General features: G+C 41.0%; 1 protein-coding gene across 2 annotated transcripts; it reads right to left on the reverse strand.

Annotated features, from left to right (window-relative positions):
• Positions 1 to 4,228: 4,228 nt before the first annotated feature.
• Positions 4,229 to 20,843, reverse strand: Klhl31 (kelch like family member 31). 2 transcript variants are annotated; one of them, XM_021247630.2, is made up of 3 exons: positions 20,624 to 20,843; positions 9,147 to 10,347; positions 4,229 to 7,500 (listed from the first exon to the last, which is right to left on the reverse strand). In XM_021247630.2, exons 2-3 carry the CDS (start codon positions 10,316 to 10,318, stop codon positions 6,768 to 6,770), a joined length of 1,905 nt encoding a protein of 634 aa, XP_021103289.2. In that variant the 5' UTR covers positions 10,319 to 10,347; positions 20,624 to 20,843; the 3' UTR covers positions 4,229 to 6,767. The 2 variants fall into 2 exon arrangements, with proteins under 2 accessions (XP_021103289.2, XP_004868879.2); XM_004868822.4 differs by having other exon boundaries at positions 9,147 to 10,351; positions 20,624 to 20,842.
• Between the last annotated feature and the right edge of the window lie 3,154 nt (positions 20,844 to 23,997).

Here is a 23,997-nt window from a genome sequence, read left to right on the forward strand (position 1 = left end):
GGTGGCCCTGGTAGGGCTGGCGCTGTAGAGAGTAGAACCCTGGTCAGAAGCACCCCGGGCTTCAGCATGGACAGAGAGGGAAGCACCCACGCTGCTGCCCCTCCCCACTCATCTCCTGTCAGCACTGGATGAACTCAGAGGAGAGGCCAGCGAGGCTGCCCAGGAGGTGCAATCCCCGCAGTCAGCTTTCCAGAGTGTGGAGCAGAGCAGAGAAAGAGTATGATCTCAGGCCTAAGGCTCGAAAATAAAAGGAGACGAACCTCTAAGGGGGCCCTTCAGCAACCTGGATCACTTTTAAGCTCCTGGCACTGACTTGGGTTTACCTTTCCCCCATAGGACCTGGGGAACAGAGCTTGGCCAAGAGCAAATGTTGTTAATTTAATTGCACTTTGTAGGGTTGCCTCTGCTCCTTGGAATGAGTGTGCTTTGAGCCTCAGATTTACCTCCTGGCGATTCTTGTCTTTAGGGAAACACAGTAACTTAGTCACGATGGTATTCCAACAATACGGTTTGAACAGAGCTCTGTCTGATGAGCAGTTGCTAAACAATGAAAGGATTCATTTTGCCTGCAGAATTTTTTTTGCTACTCAGATGCATAACTGTGATAGAATAAAACATTTCTCAGCTTGGACTATATCTTCATGAAATTTCACTGGGGTTAGGGAGAAGACATAAGGGACAGATTACAACCATTTGAATTTCCTCCCCCTCTCCCTCAGGAGTCCTCTTTCTTTAACAGTGACTAAGTATAGATGGATGTTTTATCTTCCTTTAGACTCTACATATGTTTTCTCTTCTGCCCAAACCATCACGTACAGGGTGATGTACCTCATACAGCTAGAATGCAAAGAATCAAGTCACAGATGTCTGATACAGTCAACTTTGTTCTAGAAGAGGTGAAACTGAGAATTTGGAGAGCTTCTAGCAGTAGAGGGACAAGGACATCCAGTTGAGGAGAGGGGAGGGGAGGGGAGGAGGGCAACTGTTGATATTGGATTTCCTTGATGGTCTGTGGGGACTGGATTTGTGCAAACACTGAAGCTTTATGGAATATGTTTAAAGTGTGCTCTAGACTGCAAGGGCTCCAGGTGAGACAAAGTTGCAAGAGTTGTCTGGGTCTGTTACTCAGAAGGGAAAAGACAAGATGTCATAGGGAGATGAGTGTGCACCTTTTGACCCGGGAAAGGGAGAGGAGACCACTGTCACAGTGTGAGTAGCCAGAGAGCTGTGCTTGAGAGGAGGCAGTTTGGGAAGCTCCTTGATCTGAGGATAACTGGGGAAGAAGATGAGTAGTCGTTCACTGGGCAGAGACAATGTTCTCTGAAAACTTCTTTTTCCTTGTGGACTCACGTGAAGACTTTCCCCAGCACCCTTGTTTGTAGGTAGAGCCATATGGGAGATGGGTGGGATCAATATAGATCATTTCCACATGTAGCTCAGCAAAAATAGATAGTACTAAATTTCCTCCTCTAATTGAGAGTGGAGAGAGCCTCAAGATGGAAGGAGAGAATCCAGATAAAATTGGGATGATGGTTTCTCCAGGAGGAGTCGGGTCCTATTTACACAGTGCTTTCTGTTTGTTTGTTTTTTGGTACTGGGGATCGAACTCAGGACCTTGAGCTTGCAAGGCAGGTGGCCAGAACCACTGAGCTAAATCCCTGGCCCTACACAGTGCTTTCTTGAAAGGGTCAGAGAAAGGAGCTATGTGAGATCTTTGGGTTGATCCAAGGTTACTGCATCCACCCAAACTTTGAGGAAAAGATCCTTCTCTTCTTCGTTCTTCTCTAAGGAACATCTGATCCTAAATAGGGTGGAAGGCTGGTGCATAAGGGGTAATACAATTGACACTTAAGTCAACCTGTAAATGTGGCTAGAAAGGAAAATACAGAGCTAACTGGTGTGTTTCTAAGGACCATGAGTTGGGAATTCTTTCTCTTCCCAGGGTCTGTTTTCTTTGGGGAAATGGACCTTTCAATCCACTTCCATATCACGCTGATGAGAGGAGACCCCAGAAATGCAGTGGGATCCCTTCAACCTCTAGTGATTCTGCTAAGCCTTCCAGGTGCAGTATGTACAAAATGTCTTCTGGTGCATCCTGGAGTACCTTACGCATAATCAGTGCCATTAAGTAAGTTCATGTGTCATGAATGGGATAGATGGATTGATGTGAAAATGAGGGAAGGAATAGAAACCTGAAAGGAAGCTTGGGGTTATGTGGGAGCTCAAAAAAGAAAAAAGATCACATAGACTGGTGCACCTGGCTGGTTGGTCATAAGTGGGAATGTGGCACCAGCTGGTTTCTGTTTAGGGTCAGCATCTTTGCACGATTACAGAGCTCAGAGAAGTTTAAGACATGTATTGCTGCTATTTAGGATTTTCTAGAGATTACTAAGATGGCCCCAACTGAATGTTATTATTTAAGAACTCAATTAGATCAAAGGTTGAGCACCACATTTTGGTTATATTTCATTTCCTCATGGGGAAGGTGAGGTAGAAGAGGAAGGCTGCAAGTATTTGTCTGTACAGTAGTATGATTTTATTTCCCAAGAAGTTATTTCACTGAAAACAGTGGTGTGCCTGAGCCTGTGCCAGGCTGGCTGTGGTCAGCATGGAAATGAGACTAGAAAACACACTTACACTGTGCCTTCTCAGTGACCAGTGCTGAGTGACGCCAGAGGTAGGCTTTTGTCTAAGTTAAAGAACAAGGCATGAATGATGTGTTTGTCTTTGTCTTTTACTACTTTCAAGCCATGAAACACTTCTCAATTACTTGTCATTTCACTTTGTTGCTGTTTTGTTTAGGTGAACACTAGTGAAACCGAAGGAGAAAAACAAACTGCCTCAGTCTTCACCAAAGAATACTTCAAGCCTGCCCACATCTGGTCATTGACCAAGCTCTTATTGAATGCAGTTTTATTGACAGTGATGAGATTACAAAATAACACTACCATACATGTTCTGTTGTTCTTTATATAGTACCAGAATGTTCTAAGCATACAGAAATTTTCTGCCAAAACTTGCTGAATAAATAGAAAGATTTTTAGGAGAATCCAAATAATTATTTCATTTCAAAATCCCTGAGAGGGAAAATTAAATGGTGTTTACCCTCTGAGTGTGCAACAGGCTAAATATTTACAATTTTAGAGTCTTCAGTTCTCGTAATTACAAATAGAGGAGTGCTTGGGAAATTTTTCTGTAGCTTATTGATATGAAGAGAAATGTCGAAAAGAGTTCCTTTGAATGCTCCCTTGTACTGGAGAACATATTCATCAGTGGCTGGAAGGGGCTCCAGCTCGCAGAAACTACATAAACTCATTTGGATGAAACTAAAGGAAAAATAAATGAAGTGATTTTTTAGTTTCTTTTTTTTGGAACTTGGATGAATTCTGAAGACACATGGGCAGGATAACTAGCAAAAAACCTCTCAACACTTTCCTATTTCCAGATGAACTTCTATTTACAAACATTTATAAAATACACTTACCTATAATTGCTACTCTGCCCCAGATCAGTGAGCAGTCCTCACTTTCTCCTCACCTCAGGGTAGCTCATCACTCAGAACACTCTGCTACCTCTAAGTGTTGAGTGGAACTACATTAATCTGTACCACTTCCGACTTTCTGTCTGTTACCGTCCTTACAACATAGGGAATAAAAAATGAAGTTCGTTTAGTGCACTGAAAAGTACTTGGCCCCAAGAACCTAGCTAAGTGTGGACAAACTCTACTACAGCCTGGCTTCCTGGAGACTCTTCTCAGGGCTCTGGCCCATTCAGGAAAAGATAGCTTGAGTTTTACTGTTTCAGCTGCCTAGTAACATGCAATTTCCCTGATTCACTGAACAGATGTGTTTATTTAACCCAGGGCTGAGGCATTACAAATATAAGTCCTTTTTTTTTTTCAGAAAAATAAAAGGAAGCACATGGTTGGATCCTAAAACTTGGGAGTGTAGTTGAATGTAAGCTTGAACCATAATAAAAATGAAGTAGATTTTCCAGTTGGGAAGCTTGGAGACACTGTCATGTGTTCTAGGAGTAGCTCCTTCAATAAAGATTAATGAATCTGTTTCACATATGAAAAGTGACATGTATTATTTTGATTCTGCATGTGTTTGTGTCGATCTTCTTGAACTGTTGAAGCAGAAGACAAAAAGCTGTGCATCCAGGAAACCAACAGGACCAGGTATGTGTACTTTCGGAGTTGTCAGATCAACAAGGCAGAAAGCAAATGGTAATTTCAAATTATTTATCCAGTTCTAACATGTCTCCAGCTTAGAAAGCCACTGCCAAGTTTTCACCCAACCTATCCTATCAAGCTCTAATAAAAGAAAATTTCTCTAGTTTCAGTATCTCTCCTTTTTCAATCATCAAATGTTACAATCTTGATTCTTATTTCACTTAGAGCTCTAAGTCTCCCTCTTCACACAGCACCTCTAAGATCTCAAGGGGAGACACATCTCTCAGTTCCATATAGAAGGTAAGTCCATTTGCCCATAATAAAGCACTTTTTTCCTCTCAAAACTTTTAACAATTTACTATAGGCTTTTCAGCTATATGAGTGCATGTACATACCAGGGTAAAAGATGTTCCAGTCACGCTCACATAGACTTTGCAAGTTGTGGCCAAAATAATTGATTAGAAATGAAGTTTATTCATCAATGCTGCTTCAAGGGAGAGGGCTATACATAGCTTGTACCACTTGTCATTTAAGAGGTTGGTGATTTAACTTTCTCCATAAACTACTTTCTCACAGAGCCGTTTTTTCCAGCCTGGGCAGATATAGAATTAAAGGGGCAGAGGCCTTTACAGCTCCTCTATGCTTGGTGCAATTCCACATTACCCAGGTCAGATGAGGAGAAAACCCAGTGCTTTTATACTAATAATGTCTTGTTCTTAACATGTGGTAATTATAGCCTGTACCTGAGGCGTTACCACCAAATATCCAGAGACACACATAAGGTTAATGATATGAAATTGTTCCACAAAGGGCATTATAGGAACCATTTTCACAGTTGGAATTAAGTACAGTTGTCCCTCAGTATCCATAGGGTACTGGTCCTAGGACCTCCTAACCTATGATACCAGTATTTCTGGAAGCTTATATTCTTCATATAAAATGACTTAGTGTTTGCATGTAACCTACTCACAGCCTCCCATATACTTGAAATCATCCCTACATTACTTGTGATACCTAATACAGTAAAAATGCTATGTAAATAGTTTCAAAGTGTTGTTTAGAGACTCATGACAACAAAAAACAGCCTGTATGTGTTAGGTACAGATGGAATTTTTTTCAAGTATTTTCAGTCTGTGGTTGGTTGGAATTTTTGACATAGAACCCTTGGATAAGGAGGGCTGACTGTACTTTTGATATAAATATAACTCCATCAATAATCTCCCTACCCAAGGTCGGAGAAGATGGAATTAATGAAAACCAGTTACATTCCCATACATTTTATGTTTAACCCTTTAAATATTTTTTTATTTTTTAAAATCCAATTGCACAGAACCCATTACTGATAGGCCACTTCCTCTCCCAAACTATCGAAGAATGAAGTGATAAATTCTAAGAAAGGAAAATTATGTATCATTTGCTACAATCATTCCCCTTTCCCCGAACTTGGCAAACATGTAAGAAAAATGAAGGCCGGTGAATGCATTTTGATTTGCAAAGCTAATTTGGAGCAAATGAGATTAATAAAAATAAAACAGAATGAGCACACATTATTTTAATACTTCTATATGAAATGAATGTGTTAGATTCGTAATCAGGAAGGGAGAATGAGTATGAAATTGGACACAAAAGTGTTTTCTCACAGGAGACCTCCTTTCCCTGTCATTGCCAAATGCAATTTCAAGCGTTTCCTTCATTCTCATTAAGTGGGGGCCAATAAGGTATTGGTTGCAGGACTTCCAGGTTAAGCTTCGGGTAACAGTCTTTCCGGATATAACTTTCTGATTGTCCCAGGCTTACCTTAGGGTCAATGTTGCCTGTAGCCAGCCCTATCGGTATTAGGGTAAGGTAAGGCTCCCAGGATAACTGAAATCCCATTAATACAGGAAAGAGGGATAGAGCGCAAATACTTTTGGGAGAAAAAACCAAAATGATTTAAATTTACACTATGAGTTATATGGCTACTATCAATTCTTCTTTTCTTTGAGAGCAGGATTTCATACAAGGGCCTGAGGCAAGAGGAAAAGTCACTGCTAAGCCAAAGATACCAAAACAATCTCTGTTCTTTTCCGGCCAGATTTGAAGTTTTACGGGTGTGTTATGGGCTGCCTTTTAGAATCCTTTATTCAGTGGAATATAGGAAAAGAAACTGTGCTGAAATAGAGTCAAGTTTTTATGGATATGGACAACTGCCATTTTAAAATAAATAAAATCTGTAAGTGAATATTTTCATATCCCTAAATTAAAAAGAAAGGGAAACAAACTTTTGAACACAGACAATTGCTTACTCACGGAAGCTTCACGTGTCTTCCTAAAGATCAGAACAAAGACCTCAAATGTGGGTGTCACCGCTGGGCTTTTGGGAAACGCGCCTACCACGAATTCTGTCTGCCCCCCAGTGGCAGCTGAAACACATTGTTTCCTTTGTTGGCCGTCGCCCTCTAATTCACTTGGCGGGGAGGTAGATCATGCACACCAAGAATTTAAAAACGACCCAGATGCACACCTAGCCTGATTCACAAGCGCGACCCTCCTTGTAGTAAATGCTGCCCGGCTCCCTTTCCGCTAGCTCAGCGTGTAGCACGGCGCCCCGGGCTCAGATGCTCACTGGCACCGAGGACACCGAGCTGGCCCGGGACTCGCGTGTCACACTGTTGGGCATGGCCAGCGTGCAGCACGACACGCCCACGGTGGCCTCGGGCAGCTCGTCGTCCTCCGTCCACTCGTTGAGCTCGGGGCTGAAGCACTGCACGCACTTCTTGTACTTCTTCTCGCCCTCGTTCCAGCCGCCCACCAGATAGGCGCGGCCATGCAGCAGCGAGGCGCCCGCCGTGCTCACGCCCACCTGCAGCGGCGCCGCCTGGCTCCACTGCCGCGTGGCGGGGCTGTAGCACTCGACGCCCAGCACATCCACGCGCTCCCCGCGCGGGCCCAGCTGGCTGCCACCCATCACGTACACCCTGTCGCCCAGCGCCACGGCGCAATGCCAGCCCCGCGGCGTGCTCAGGCCGGTCAGCTCGTGCCACGAGTCGCCCGACGGGTCGTAGGCGCACGCGGAGCGCGTGTAGGCGGCGCCCACGTAGCCGCCGGTCACCAGCACGCGCCCGCCAGCCACCGCGCTGGCGTGGCAACAGCGCGCCACCTCCAGGGGCGCCTTAGGCTGCCACTGGTTCGTGGCAGGCACGTAGCACTCCAGCGAGGCCAGGCTGCCCTCGGCGTTGCGGCCGCCCACGGCGTAGAGCAGCCCGTTGAACACGCTGAGGCTGAAGTGTGTGCGCTTCTGGGTCATGTTGGCCAGGTGGAGCCAGGTGTTGAAGCGGGGGTCGTACCTGGAAATGCAGAGGAGGGGGACTCAGCGACCATCACTGCAAGGACGTGAGGGCCCAGCGCAGGCCTCCCCGGGAGGCTGGGGTGAAACTGCGTGAGATCTGGGGGAGGCGAGGCGGGCGAGGGCGACCCCTGCCCCTGTCTACAGGACCATTTCCTTCAGCCACCCGGCAAAGGGGCTGCAGAGACCCGTCAGTCCCCTCCCTCCGCGAGCAGGAGCTGTCAGCCAGTGAGATTTAGGACTTGTGTGCCTTGGGAAGAGAATAGGAGCCAGTATCAAAAAAGGAACCGCTACGTTAAAGTCAGTTCCTCGCATCTTGACACATTAACCATCACTAGCTCACTCTTGCTGCTTAACATAGGAGCTGCCTTAATTTCCATTTCTCAGAAACCCCTTGGTGTACACTGATCTTGGCCAGTGCCACAGCCCCCCTGAGCCACTCCATCAAATTTCTGTCACATGTCAAAAGGAAGGCAATGGAATTCACATCTAGAAAGCATGAACAAAGGCTTAGCTTTTGATAACTTTGAAGCAATCCAACACTTACTAGTATATAGAAGATTTTAATTTATAGTTTTACTTTTCAGTGCTCAGTACTATAGTTTTATAGGCACTGAAATCAATACTGAAAAAATACCAGTGACTTGAATACTAACAGGTGCAAAATCAGCAGGAGGAAAATAAGGAGTCCTGGTAACTCAGTGTTTTCTTGTTTACATAGTCCAGGGGTATTGTAAACCCAGAATTCATCCCTTCATTTTGATGTTCTTTTCTCATTTAACTCCAGATAATACCTTCAGTTATAAATTAAAGGTTAGAAATGAATTGGTTGTTTGGATTCTTTTAAGTGGTACACTTCCATAATAATGAGATAATAAAAAATACCTTTCATGAATACTGTACAGATTTTCAGATCTTGTTCATTAGTTATTTGACTTTGTACTATTGTCATGACATAAGCACGACTTTGTGACCATTTCATATATATATATATATATATATATATATATATATGGAAGCTTAATTTTTTCAGAAATATGCTAAAATATGGCCTTTGAATTCCATTTTGATGAATTTATTATTCTTTCATTCTTTCTACATGTGTCAAAAATATTGATATTTTCTATTTTATTTGGTCTTCAAATATTTAAAATTAATTAGCTGCCATATTTTAATGATCTCATTCTCTTTGCCAGTAATGGATCTGACAGTTGTCAGCAGTGGTAACTTAAAAGAAATATTGCATTATTTTATTATTTCTTACCACTTAGTGTTAAAAACTAAATTTGTGGCCAGTTTCTTTCAGAAGTCAGTGTATTGTCAAGGGTACCCGATTAAAAACATGAAACTATGAATTGCTACCTACTGGTGGTAGGATTTCTCTTGGTATCAGTTTTCTCATATGTAAAATCAAGAGTAATTCCCTACCTACCTCGTAGGCTTGTTTTGGAAATGTAATGTGTATAGTATACTTGAGTGCCCTTTATATGATATAAAGTGCTGTACATATGTAAGGTGGCATTGTTATTGTTATTGATTTGCTGAGCCAATTAACTAAGGTAATAGGCATGATTAATTTATTTCTATGTCAAAGCAATCTCTCCTCAAATATTGAACGATTTCAGTTCCCTATAAAAGATCAATTACCTGCAGAAATTGCTGACTGCATGCTTAGCTTGGTTTCTTGCATCATTCTGGTCTTCACCACCGGCTACATAAAGAAATCCATCCATCACAGCGACACACTGGTTAAAACTCTTGGCTGGCATTTCTGTAAGTTTGCTCCATCCATTTTCAGGGTCTCTATACAAAATGTCTCTACTCAGGGACTTCTCGGTAAGGCCTGGGCGTCCTCCAACAGTGACCAGGACTCGACAGCCCCCTCGGATTCTTGTTCGCCTAGACTGCAGAGTGTTCTGATGATAGGGAAGCAGGTGGTAGTTCATAGCATCTACAAGGAGTTTATGACAATCAGCATCTTGCATCATTCTTGGTACAGATTGAACATAGTTGACCAGGTCTTGTGCAGAGATGGTGCCAAAGCGAATGTTGCTCAAAAGATCTGCAGCATGTTTCACTCTCTTTTGGTCAAATTCTAACCATCTCATTGCAATCTGGAATGCCACTATCTCAGAGGGCAACTGCAAATCATCATCTATGAGAAGTTCGTTAATTTGTTCAAATGTAAGTTTCATAAATTGATCTGACTCTGAAAATTCAAGAAAGTTGTCCCGGATGAATTTCTGGACTGCTGCTTTCGCGTTTTTCAGGGAATATGTCTCAGTAATGTTAACAACATACATACAGTTTTCAACACTTATCTCCCGAATTAGAAAATCACTGCACATCTTTACGAGTGTGTGGATCTGAAGGTAAACAGCAGCAGAAATGATGCTTCCGATGGTGTACAAGGACAGGGTCAGCTTGCCTGTGTAGGCATATGCAATGACCGTGGCCAGGCCTAGCGGGGAGATATCATTGAGATCCACCCTTCGAGTTGATGGGTCTTTCTTTAGGATGTTGTAAAAGTACTCACTGCACGAAGCCATCACTGACTTGTGAACATCAAAGGATTTGGTTTTGGTACCGATGACTAAGTCACAGAGAAAGCTTTCCTGTCGCATTTTACTCAAGCCTTCCAGGAGGTTGGGGCCATACGAAGTGTCTGTCAATTCTGAAGAGATGCAGCTAAGACCATTACCTCCCTCTAAGAGCCCATTCAGAGCATTCAGTCTGCTGAGGGGGCTGTCTTCTACGATGATAGTCATCTCGTTGATATTGGCTTTGTTCTTTTTGACAGTCTTCTTTTTGGGTGCCATGTTGGCAAATACACTGTCACAGGCAAGGGCTTGCTTAAAAAAAAAAAGGAAGAAAAGAAATAACAGTATGTTTCATTTTACTTGTGCTTTGGATTTTAAAATACTAAATTGAGAAACTTTTTCTTAAAATATAAGATAATGGTTTTTAATGGCATAAAGCAGACTAATCTTCAAAGTAGATTTAAGGACATATTAAACTGGGTGCACATTTTTATTGAAAGGGTTTTTTTGTTTGTTTGTTTGTTTGTTTTTTGGTACTGGGGATCAAACTTGGGACCTTGCACTTGTGAGCAGACAGCGGAACCACTGAGCTAAATCCCTAGCCCTTTATTGAAAGTTTTTATTGCAGTGTTACATATCAAAGATGAGTCTAGAAAGATTTATATGATCAAATGAGATTTCTCAGTGAGTACATTGCCAAGTAATTTTCATACAGCAAAAATGAACATCTCTGATTCAACTATGTAATATTATAGAATAGTAGTTAAACATTATTCACAGGCCTTAGTTTATTCTCATCCAAAAGTGCATTATAACCACTTTGAAGGTTTTCCTCAAATACTAAAATTTGAAATCCATGTAAAATTAGAAAACACTATGGAAAGATCATTTTATTCATAATATCAATGTGATCTATTATATTGTAAAAGATATAAAAATTTAGTAAGGGCTGCAAGATAAGCACTGTAGGATTTTGCCAGAGGATTTTTAAAAAATTTTATTTTATTGGTACATTTTAGGTATACAATATAATGACATTCATCATTGGAAATTTGCACCTTTACATAGTCTCTCTTAGTTCTTATTTTTCTGCCTTCCCCTTCCCTCTTTTCAACCCCTCCATCCCTCCCTATTTACAAAGACTTTGTTTCCTTTTTTTCATTTTTTCATATTAATTCCATTCCCTTCTTTCCTTTCCCCTACCTCTCCCACTTCCCCTTCCCCTTTGCCCCTTTTCTTCCTATTTGATATTATGTATTACATTTTGTAGTCCTTATGTACACTTTCAGTTTCTCACACTAGAGAAACTACGCATGTGTGTCCTATTTATTTCACTTAAGAGTATCACTTTGATGTGCATCCATTTAGCTATAAATGTCTCTAATTTTTCATTTTTTATGGCTGAGTAGTACTCCATTTTATATTAAAAAAAAAAAAAACTTTTCTTTATCCAGTCTCCAGTTGATGGCCAGTTGGGCTGCTTCCAAGTTTTAGCTATTACAAATTATGCTGCTATGAACATGAGTGCACATACATCACTGTGGTATGATTCTTTCAGTTGTTTGGGGAAGATCCCCAGCAGGGGAATAGCTGGGTCAAATGGGACTTCTAGTCCTGGTTCTTTGAGGTATCTCCATACTGATTCCTACAGTAGTTGCACCAGTCTACACTCCCACCAGCAGTGGAACAGGGTTCCTCTTTCCCCACAGCCCTGTCAGCATTTGTTATTGGTTGATTTCATGACAGCAGCCATTCTTTCTGGAGTGAAGTGGAATCTCAGCGTTGTTTTCATTTGCATCTCTTGAATGACCAGTGATGTTGAACATTTTTTCATGTGTTTATTTGCTATTTCTACTTCTTTGTCTGAGAAATGTCTGCTCATTTCAAATACCCATTTTTGGATTGGGTCTTTAAATTTGGGAGGTCTGATTTTTTTTTTTAAGTTCTTTATAGATTCGAGATAGTAGACCTCTGTCTGAGGAACAGCAGGTGAAAATTTTTCCCACATTGTGGGTTGTCTCTTCACACTGCTGGTGGTTTCTCTTGCTGTGCAGAAGCTTTTTAATAAGAAGAGATCCCACTTGTTGTTTGTTTGTGCCAGTTCACAGGCAACTGAGGTTTTGTTCATAAAGTCTTTTCCTACACCAATGTCTTTAACAGTTCTTCCTAACCTCTGTTCCAGCCTGTTCAGAGTTTCTGTTTTAATATTTAGATCTTTAATCCTTTCGATTTTAGTTTAGTGCATGGTGAGAGATAGAGGTCTAGTTGTAGTCTTTGGCAAGTTGAAACCCAATTCTCCAGCACCATTTATTAAAGAGGCTATCTTTCCTCCAGTGAGGGTGTTTGGCTCCTTTGTCGAAGATGAGGTTTGCCAGAGGATTAAAACCAAAGCGAGTGTGCGCCCTTCTATTGTGCTTCCCCTTGTCTTGTCCATGCAGAAGGATAGCAGCAGGCAGGAAGAAAACAAGAGAAGGGCTTCCTTGCCGGGACTTTTGTCTTTCTCACTTAGCTCAAATTGTCACATTCACATTTAAATTTCTTTAAAAAACTAGCACATATATTCTTTCTCATTACTTTTTGCAAACAATTATGAAACAGATTATGAACCTACCATCATTTTAGTGTTCAAATGCATTTGACTTGTTTTGGGGGCCCCCTTGTTGGTTTATTGGGGGAACTTTTAAGTATTTTCTTCAGCAAGCAGTTACCAGCTATCTAATACTGGCAGGGACCAGTTTGCTAAGAATCATGGAGCAGTTTAAGATGTAATTGCGACTAGGGAGCCAAAGACATGACAAATACGAAATGATAACTTACAGAGTAAATTCTTGGAACAAAGTTGTGTCTGTATCCTGGAGGAACCCAAGGTAACAGTGTTTTTACTCAGACAGAGGGCTTATAACCAGTCACGGTCTTAGAAGAAATTCTGAACCTCAGAAATAATTGGAGTGCTTCAGACTGAACAATATTTTGTTTATCTATCATGAAAAGGTTGTTTTGTTGGTGGCATGTAGAGGTGAAGTTTCAAATATTAATAGCTGTTAAAACAGGGTACTAGTTAGTATTAGAATGGACTCAGACCCCAGTGCTGGTGTTGGGGCTCAGAGGTCCCTGTAATTCTTCAGCTACTGGGTCATAGTCTGCCCCAGGAGGGTCTACGAGAGGGCTGGGAGGTTGGGAGAAATTTAGAGGGGCTCAAGGAAGTGGCTGATTGGCTATTTACAGTACAGTCTATTATATATAAAACATATGGATATTCCTTTATAATATGTGTATATTCATATATATATATGAATATACAATATTTATAGAGAACGCTCAGTATTTTGAGATAGTGACATGCTGAGGCTATGTAAGAAAAGGATCAGCAGGGAATTCAGAATGAAGGAGTGACCAATGGACTCTCATGGCAGTAGCATCTGATATTCAGTTTTAAACCTGCCTTTTCTACACTGTTACTCTCTGTGTCATCCTTAAATGAGGCATCCTCAAGTATCCTTAGTACAGTTTGATAAATTGCTGGCTGACTTGCTTTTCCTTTAGGGATATTGTATCAAGACCACAACTCTAAGATAACCCTAAGCTGAGGGCTGGAATAGGGGATGTAAGAACTAGCAAGTGTAGAGAAGAAGATGATTCAGTAGGGCATCAGCAACTGGACAAGGGAATAACAGCACAACCCCACCTCCAACACACACATGCTTTGTTGTGGCTTTCAGCCTAAAAGTGGGCTGCAATTGGTACAGCTCCAGCAGAAGAACCAGAGGACAGAGTTTGTGACAACTGTATTCACTGGAAAGGCAGTGGGGGCGGGGGGGCTCTAGAAAGAGAGATTCAACAAGAAGCCCAATAGAAACATGAATCTTCGAGAATATCAGAGATGGTAAATGTATGGAAGAACATTAAAAAAACCTATTTTTCGCCCTATAGTTCTTTATAATAAATGTGACTCTTCAGAGCAAAAATGATAACATTACCTTGTGAAGTTTATAATGTATGCAGATGTAGTACCAAGACAATTATACAAGAGAGGATGGGGTGACAGAGGTAAAAGTACCTAAGACACTGCATGGTTTCTGCTCTGTTCTTTTTGTATGTGTTAGACCTCAAACCAGAATTTTGTGCATGCTACACAAACATGATATTACTGGGCTACATTACCAGCTTGGTTTCCATATTTTATATGAAGTGGTACATAACAATATTATGTAGCCTGTGAAAATTAACCTTACATATTGTAACATCTACAGAAGTGATGGCGAACCTATGGCACACGTTTTATTTTCTTCTTTTAAGACTGATGTTACTTTAAGAGTTGTTTTTTCTAAACTACAACCTCAGTATTCAGGTTTAATTGCAGTGTTGGCACTTTGCAGTAAGTAAGTTGCAGTTTGGGCACTCATTTCTAAAATTTTTGCCATCACTTGTCTAGAGTTAATGCTGTTATATAGAAATATAACATGAGCCACATATGCAATTTAAAATATTTTATTTGCTACACTAGAAAGTTAAAAGGGAAAAATAGATTAATTTTAGCTGTATATTTCATTCAGCCAAATATTTTATTTTGTACATGTAATTGGTATAAAATTATCAGTGTGATATTTTACTCTTTCTTCATATTAAATCTTCAAAATGTAGGGTATATTAAAGTGCATCATAGATTTTATTAGCCACATTTCAAGTATTCAGTAGCCACATGTGATTGATGACTATTGTATTAGATGACAGAGTCCTAGAGCAACCACTGAAAAAATGCAAAGTAAATGAAAACCCAACAGATAAACTTAAATGAAATTCAAATGAGGACAGAAAAGTTGGAACAAAGAAACACAATTTGAAGAGAACAAACAGAGTACAATTTGAAGGGCTGGGGATTTAGCTCAGTGGCACTGTGCCTGCCTTGCAAGCACAAGGTCCTGAGTTCGATCCCCAGTACTGGAAAAAAACCCCTCAAAACAACAATAACAAAGCCAGAATAAAATTTGATGGTAATTTAAATCCAACCATATTAATCATTGTTTAAATGTTAATAGACAAAGCATTCGAATTAAAATGCAGGCTCCCAGAATGGATAAGAAAAGTAAGACTAATATATATACTGTCCACAAGAGACTCACCATAAAGACACTGATCAGTAGAAAATAAATGTATAGAAAAAAATTTACCATGGAAATAATAAACATAAGTGGTTCTGGTAGATGTATTGGATAAGACTTTAAAGAAAAAAAACTTACTAGTCATAGAAGGATCAATTCAGCATGAAGATGTAACAATCCTGAATGTATATTCCTAGGTGTACACACACAGTATGCATCTAATAACTATGAAATATGTGAAGGAGGGCCGGGGATTTAGCTCAGTGGTTCAGGAGCCTGCCTCGCAAGCGCAAGGTCCTGAGTTCTATCCCTGGGACCAAAAAAAAGAAAAAAAGAAAAATGTGAACCAATAAGTGACAGATTTATAGGAAGAAATAGGCAGTTCCACAATTATTCTTGAAAATATCAACTCAGCAATTTAGACCAACTAGACAAAAAATTCAGCAACATTATAGGGTATCTGAATAACATTATTAATCACCCTGGCTAAATAGAATATTACATCCAATAACTGCAGAGTGCAGCTTCTTCTGAGGTTCAAATAGCAGTAATCAAGACCAATCCTGTGCTTGGCCACACAACACAAAACACTGAAGTCATACAGATAATGTTATCTCATTACAACAGAATTAGATTAGAAAAGCTATCTAGGAAATAATTTAATTTATAATATTCAGAAATCAAATATTATACTTCTAAATAATCCATGAATCAAATAATAAATCACAAGGGAAATTAGATAACATTTCACAATGTGTCTTTGCATAGGGTATGTAACCTCTCAGAATCTCCTTTGACTTCTCTCTCCAGTGAGGGGAATAACAGTACCTGCCTCACAGGGCTGCCAATGAAAGCTTAGTGAGGAAAGGTCTGTGTAACACTTAGCAGAGTACCTGGCAAAAGTGAATGGGCAAAAAATATGAACCATTTTCATGAAGAGCAATAATCTTTGTTAGCTATCTCTTTGGCAATGAAGGAACCCATTTAAGCTTTGGGATGAAGCAAGTCAGAGACAACCACTACAACATGCAGAAGCAGGAGCAGGATGCAGTATAGGGCAGGAACGTATGGCCACCCAGAGTGTAAACTGGCAAACAGCAACCAGAGCATGAAAATATTTCTAAGGGAGTTAGAACAGAGTGTTTTTATTTTTATATGAATAGTAGTTTAGAGAACTTGGGACATTTGGTTATCAGTCAGGTAAGAAAAACAACAGATTACATGGAACATACTGAATCTGTGTGCTTGGATTTAAGGATTCAGATTGAGGGCACTGTTTAGGTGAGGTGGTGTTAGGAAGGGAGGGTTCGCACATAACATAAATCTTATTGGTCCTGGTAACTGAGGATTTTTTGTGAGTAGGTGTAAGAGGTAGAAGGTCATTAGAAGCAGGGAGGCATGACTCAACCTGCTGTGTGCAATCTGAGATGCTGAGTTCATGAGGGAGATATTTGGCAGACAACATTAGGCCAAAACATGTAGGATGTTAGAGCCAGGAAGGGTTTTGATTTGATAAGTTAATATTTGCTCAAAAAGATTACTCTCCAGGAAAGGAGAGGGCAACCTGAGGCTAGACAAAATGTACAACCAGTTCACATTCTTCCTTAGTCTTCCTTCTCTTAATTCCTATTGATGATCCCCTTTCCTTCATATCTGACCTCATATCTGCCTTTGGTTCCCTCTGTGTACCTGACTCTGGACTGCTGCACTTCTGAGGAACTTCTGTGACCCTCTCTTGATCTAAATCTTCTTGTCCATGGCCCATTTCTCCAGGGCCCGAGTGGGTGACACAGTAGTGAGTCTGACAAATGAATCTGAGCTGATCAGCTAATGAGCAGATTCACTCTACCTCCTAGATATGCATGCTTTTTGTTGTATGTTTTGATATTTGAAATCACTGTCATTCTGTCACTCACATACAAATTTCAAATAGAGTAGCCCTGTCTCTTCAGTCCATGAAATCACTTTGCAGAGATATCTGGACTCATTAGCTCTGTCTATGAAAGGAAGAGGAGAGAAATTTAAGGGACTTTTGGAATCAGAGTCAACAGATAACTTATTGGGGGCCATATTTTCCTAGATAAATTCAAGAAATAAATTCAGTCTCTGTTTACAGAGCTGTCAAGACATCCTAGGCCTAGGAATGCACATCTCAGGTGAGGCCATCTGTCTACCTGTCCAAGTGTTCTCATTCTGTGGCACATTATTCCATTCAAAGCCCTGCAGCTTCTGCAGAAGAGCCTGGGATTTGGGGTCACTGCTTTTTTTTTCAGTACTAGGGACTGAGTCTAGGACCTTCACACTGAGCTACATCCCTGGCCCCTTTTTTATTATTTTAATTTTCAAACAGGTTTAAATTGCCCAAGAACTTGTGATCCTCCTGCCTCAGCCTTGTGAGCAATGGATTTTGAAATCATTCTAATTTTTAAATTTGATTTATATTTTAACGGAAAGTTGGATGAGGATTTTACTTACTGTTTTTTTCCCTGTGTACCAAGTGAATGTTTTGTGGTCAGCTACTGACCATGGGTGCCCAAACTTGGTAATCAGGCAGTCACCATGGTCACCATACCATAGGGAGAGCACCGACTCAGGTTACAGTCTGCATGGTGAGGATTGTGCCCTTGCCAAGCTGCCCCTGGCTGGGGGAGTTTCTAGACTGCCTTTCCATTTCTCCTGAACCACAACAGGCTTGATTCTCTCTCCCCACCCACCGCGGTACTGATGATACCCTATATGCTGAAAGAGAGGAAGGACTTCACAGCCCCTCCTAGCACTGTTAGTGGCATGTACTTTCCACACTGCCTCTACCACAGTAGGAAGCACTGGGAGAGAAGCAGATCTAGCCACAGTAGCTGAGGTGGTGTAATGGGATGAGCAGCTATTTGGAGGCACCTCCAGGTCCTTTCTATCCTTTCCCCTTTTGGATCAAAGTAGAGACTTTGCACAGGGTGTGGAGGGTTGTAGAAGGATTTCTGTCTTCCTGGAGCTATAGCTCCATTCTGTGGAGGGAGCCTGGAGAGTGTCCTGCCTGATCACAGATATCACAACCTTGTTCCCTCTTTGCTCCAGTCATGGTCACCCAGCCAGAGCTGCCCATTAGGATTGGGAGGAAGAGAAACAGGCAGAATTCTCTGTTCCCCTCCCCACTGCCCCTCACTGAGCCTGGGTTTTGGGTCATTTCCATGTTGACAGTGTCAAGTATTCAACACCTGATGAGCAGCTGGCCAAAGTTATGTAAGTCATCATGCTGTTCATTACCTTTTGTATTTGCCGAATTTAAGCATATTAATAATTAATTCCTAAATAAAAATAACCAAGCATGAATATGTATTATGTATTAAAGGTAAACCAGTATCTCCATTTCTGCCTAAAATAATAATTATATAGGTAGGATTTATAAGTTGAGGGATAACCATATGCTGAGCTCTGGGTTATGTACTTTACATAATTCATTTAAAAAATTTAAATACCACATAAAATCCTTAAGGGCAGGTTATATTGTGCTCATTTTATAAATGAAGAAATTAAGATCCAGGAAGAATAAAGAAAAGCTTGTCCAAGGTCACACAAGTTAGGATGCAGTGTTTGCAGAAGCAAGATTCAAACCCCCTGTCTTGGCTCCCTTAAATGCAGGGTAGGGTCAAACCTGAGGCAGGCTGAAAGTTAGCTTTTCCCAACATAAGATAAACAGAGGGAGAGTGAGGTAGAATTGGGGTTTATTAAACCAAATTTTGGATATGGAGATCATAAAGTGGTTGTTTCCAGCTCTGTGTACTGAAAAAAGAATTGCCTTTTCAAGTGAAAAATAAATTTGGGGGACACACAAATCCTACAAATTTCTTTACCTATTAAAGGTAGCAAGGATGTGAAACTCTTAATAGGTTCAGTCAGCCAAAAATATACATAGGTTCAAGGAGAGTCTGCATGAATTTGATTAGATAATCAAGCACTTCCTTCTAAGTGTTAGCTTGAAGAGGTTATTACTATTTTTTTGACAATTAATTATTGTCAATTTCATGTGGTTCAAGTTGGCCAGTGGCTGTGCCATGCCTGGCTTTTATTTATAAAGTATAGAGTCCGAGTCTCCATACTCAATGCTAACTGTACTTCTATTCTCTGACCTTGGATATAGAACACAGGGACACAATACAAAATTTTTAGTTTTGGTTTTGTTGAAAAGTTTAGCACAGTGGCTCTTTCTCTTTCCTTCTGTGTTTGTCAGAGGAGAGGAAGGGTTGAAAATCAAATTTTTCAGACTGATATCTCCTCAATCATTATGAACTGAAAACTAGATTTTGTATCCATTCTGCTCTAACAATTTGCTAGACCAGGGCCAAGCTATCCAATCTTTTAGAGAGGCTCAGAACTTCTTTCAAGCGGTTTGCAAAGAGGGTCATAATCCAAAACAGATCCAGAACCCGTGGACTAAGAAAAATGTTGCCAAGAAACAGTAGCATAATTGTACCCTGACCAAGAAGTGGGTGAGCCCGTATGATCCTATTGCCTTTAAATCAAATTCTTCCTGGTCCAAACCCAATCCCTGATGAAAGCTTCTAGGGCTGAGGACAGAACAGGGCTGTCACCTTACGTTTGACAACACGCTTCTCCTTGTTGTCTCTACCCTTGTCTCCTGGGAGAGACTCTCCATGGGCAATGGCGAGCCATGTGTGCCGAAGTGTCACAGTCGCTCTAACAGTACAGGAGTTGGGATCCCAGAATGTCTTTTCACCAGGGTGCAGGTCAGCTGGACATGCACAGCAGCGTCCCTGCCACATTCCAGACCAGCATCTGTCAGAGCTCATCAGTGCTGCCTCCCAGAATAGAAATACACCCAGCAGCACTGCTTGCCATTTTAAGTTAAGGCCAACTGCAGGGGGATTTTCCATTTACTATTTTATTCCAACACAATTTTCACTATAAAATATATATCACTATAGACATATGTGCATGTGAAAAACAAAAACCTGTTTTTTAGTCAAATAACACACTTGAGGTACTTGCAAGGGAGGTTCCACTTTGTCAATAAGTTATATTTCTGGGAGTTCAAACAATTGTCTGATTTTTGCACTATGAATTTAGTTAAAACTGGTGACATTATATCTCAACTGAACAGGTATGGAGTGGTTCCTGATTTTTAAAAAAACGAGATTTTAAACTTTGTGAGCAAAGTTTAGTTGTTTGCTCTTCCTGCTCTTCTCTATTAAACAGTGGAAGAAACGTACATACATTGGAAGCTTTTTAGAGACTTAAAATTATCATTAGAAATTGCAAGTAATTTTACTTCTGTAGAGCATCACTCATACATTTCTGTTACTGCATCAGTTTTCTAACTTATCACGTTTCTCAAATTCCAAATAAATGTTTTCTGCCTCACTTCATATCAGGGTCAGGATCGGTCTGACCTGGTTGGAGATCCCTTCAGGAAAACCTCTCTAAACCCCAAACACACACCCCCCGGCTCCCATCCCACAGCCATACACACCCCAGGATCCAGAAGACAGGAGATGGCGACTGTGGTCCCAGCTCTTTCCCCTCCTGTGTGAAGTGGCAGCCTGACTTACAAAGGTGAAGTTTTAGCGGCAGGCTCCCCCTGGGGAGGCGATCTGTGGAGACAGAGGGAGGGAGAAGAAAGATCCAGTGGGGAGCCACCAGCAGCCACCTGACAGCCCCAGTGGCTGCAATTTTTAGAATGACCTCTCGGGTTCTGCTGGCCAGGCAGCAGCCTCAGCCCTCACTCCCTTTTTGGCCTTCAGTTTAGGGCCATGCAGGGGCAGAGGGCGGGGCTCTGGCTGGTGAGAGGGGTTGGGTTTCTTGACCTGACCAGGGCTTTTTTAAAAGTCAAGATCAAGAGCTTAATCAGCTTGAGTGTAAGGAAAGAAAATTAACTAGGTGGGTGCTTAATTGTTGGAAGTAGAGATTTGAGTAGAGTAAGAAGTGAGTTCGAATTAATTTCTAGAAAGGTAACTAGGCTGGTCACTTCCGGTCCTGTGAGATTTGGTTATAAATAGACTGCTCTTTAGAAGAGGCCATGTTTACCAGGAGGAGGTCCTTTCCACAGCATATCAGTATGGCACTAGAGTTTCATTGTCTAATAAAGTCAGGGATCCCCAGGGAGGGCTGAAACAAACATGCATTGTAGCAAAGGTGGGGACTGAGGGATAGACAATCTGGCCACAGTTCATGTGAGAAAGAATATTCAAGGGCTGTAATTCACCATAAGCTTTTCATAGGCATCAAGAGTGTGAAAAACTTGCTATAAATGTTAACAGGACAATCCATTGCAATAATGGAAAACTGGATCATGGAAAATAAATGTTCTACTTATTCTTCATCAGTCAGATGATGGGTTAAGCATTGCTTTGTGGCCTAGTGACACTGAGAAAGTATTCTGCATCCTGAGGAAGATAGCTCGTATAAAGAAAGCTTCCAAAGCTGTGCATATTGAGAATAATTGAAAAAAATGAAGACTAAGAGTGCATATAGGATAAATGAAACCAGACTTCTGAGAGCTGGTAGCTTGAGGACCACCGGGGATGCAGTTAAAACTTTTGCAGCCTGCCCAGAATTTAGCTCAGTGGTTCTAGCACCTTCCTGGCAACCATAAGGTCCTGAATTCGATCCCCGGTACCAAAAATTAAAAATTAAAAAATTAAAAAAAATAAAACTTTTGCAGCCTAAGAATAATTAGGTCCAAATGGGTAGATGTTCCAGAAAAATAATTAAAAATAAGGAAGAAAAACTGATAACTAATAGTTGATGAAAATGGTAGCTGTGTAAACAGCTGGTTCCCTGTGATTAGAAAGATGAAAGTGAAAAGCTATAGGACTGCTGTGATGTGTTATGGTTTAGATCTAGGATGTCCCTCAAAAGTCCCATGTGTTCAGAGGTGGGATTTTTGGAAGGTGACTTGTCGTGGGGTACTATACTCATCAGAATGTTGATCCATTGATGAGTTCATAGCTAAAAGTACACTTAGGAGGTGGGCCTGGTCAGAAGAGGTATGTCACTGGGTGGGTACCTTTGGAGGGTGGAGCTCCCTCCCCAGTGCCTCCCTTTCTTTTTGCTTTCTGGGTGCCGAAATTGGCTGAATTGAGCAGCTTTCCTTTGCCATGCCTTTCCACCTTGCCACTTCTGCCCTTTTTATTTTTTTCATTCTTTTTAAAAAACTTTATTAGCAATAGTATGTGTTTGCAGTACATAATGATTGCATTCATTGCGGAGAGTTGGAACATGTACATAACGCATCTTAATTCTTTTTATGCTCCCTTCCCTTCCCCTCTCTCCATCTGCTGGTCCCCTTCCCAAACCAGCTGATTGTGGACTGAACTGTGAGCCAAGTTAAACTTCTCACCCTTTAAGTTGTGGCTGTTGGGTATTGTGTCTCAGCTGTAGGAATGTGATTGATACAAATGTAGAAGGGACTCTTGTTCTGATGGGAGGTGGGGTCTGGTTCATCTCTAGCATCTTTCTAACTCTAAGACTCCATGGTTCTATATGTCCTGGCCTCTAGTTCTCCTGACATCTATGAACTCACTGTATAGCATTTGTCTTAGTTACCACCTCTATTGACATTCCAGTTAGCCCTTTAGCAGGGAAAACTAATAGAATTTTTATTTCTTTGCTTCCACTCATGTATCTACAGAAGAGAATGTGTTAGAAGAAAATCAGAGTGTATTTTATGGCTCACTTTTAAGCAATCATTCTTTTGGTTTTGTGATGGGGCCTACCTGGCTGGTTCAACTCCTGAGCTTAATCAATTCTCCCCTCTCAGCCTCTCAAGTAACTGGGACTACTGTGTGTGCTCTACCTGTGTGCCTCTGAGCCCAGCTTCAAGTGATTCTTCTTGATTCCATCTCCCTAACTCAGAAAAAGGGCCAGTGCATTTGACCCCATTTTAACTATTCTAAAAATCAGCCTTTGGTCAGTATTGGTGGTAGTGATGATATGATGATGGAAAGGGCTTTCAAGAAGCAGATACTGGGACCAGTGCTATCATGTTCAAGAGTTTAAGACATTTTTGTGTGTGGTACTGGAGATTGAACCTGAGGCTTTTGCACACAATTATATCATTACTCCATTTTTAATAATTTTTATTTTGTCACTAAATTGCTAAGTGCCCAGGCTGGGCTCAAATTGTCATCCTCCTGTCTCAGCCTACCAGGGTGCTGAGATCATGGCCATATGCCACCATGCTAGGCAAATTCAAGACTATTAATTCCAGATCTACTGGAATGGCACTGAGACAATCCAGAAAATTATTTGATGTAGAGGTATGAATAACAGAAAGAATAAATGGAAAAGGTTAAAAATCTAAGACACTTTAATAAAAATATTTCCCGAGTAGCTACCATATACAAACATTCACCCACTGCTCTGACTCATGTGCCAGAGGCTTAGGGTTGTGGGGCATGGCTGGAAAAAGAGCCTGGGCTGTGGGATATAGTACAGTATATGTTAAGAAATCTATTTTTAGTATTCAAACAATGGGGCTTGCCTCTTAAAATTCATTTAATAAGGAGTGCCATGATGAGACTCATGTTTTGGAGCTATAACCTTAGGACAATATTGAAGATTTAGAATATCTTTTCCATCAACCTCCCCCTACCTTCTTCCATAGAGCAAGCTCAAATCTAAACTCCATAATGGCAGAAATCTTTACTCATTTTGTTCACTAATGAATCCCAAGTGCCTAAAATAGTACCTGGCATATCTTAGATGGTAAATAATTGTTTATTAATTGAATAAGTAAATTAAGCCACAGGAAAGCTGATTAATATAGGAAATTACCAGTAGTGAGGCCTTTGGTGTAACTGTAGCTGACTATATGGTTTGGAAGGCTTTGGAAATGGTTTGCAG

The sequence above is a fragment of the Heterocephalus glaber genome, unplaced genomic scaffold (assembly GCF_053883595.1).
Source record: "Heterocephalus glaber isolate CG9 unplaced genomic scaffold, H.glaber_assembly_v1.0 deba00001610, whole genome shotgun sequence".
NCBI classification, from domain to species: Eukaryota; Metazoa; Chordata; class Mammalia; order Rodentia; family Bathyergidae; genus Heterocephalus; species Heterocephalus glaber.

Coding starts and splice junctions, on each gene's coding strand:
- Klhl31 (XM_021247630.2), bottom strand. CDS start 10,318: ATGGCACCCAAAAAGAAGACTGTCAAAAAGAACAAAGCCAATATCAAC. Junction 7,501..9,146: donor GCAGTCAGCAATTTCTGCAG/GTAATTGATCTT, acceptor CTGCATTTCCAG/GTACGACCCCCGCTTCAACA.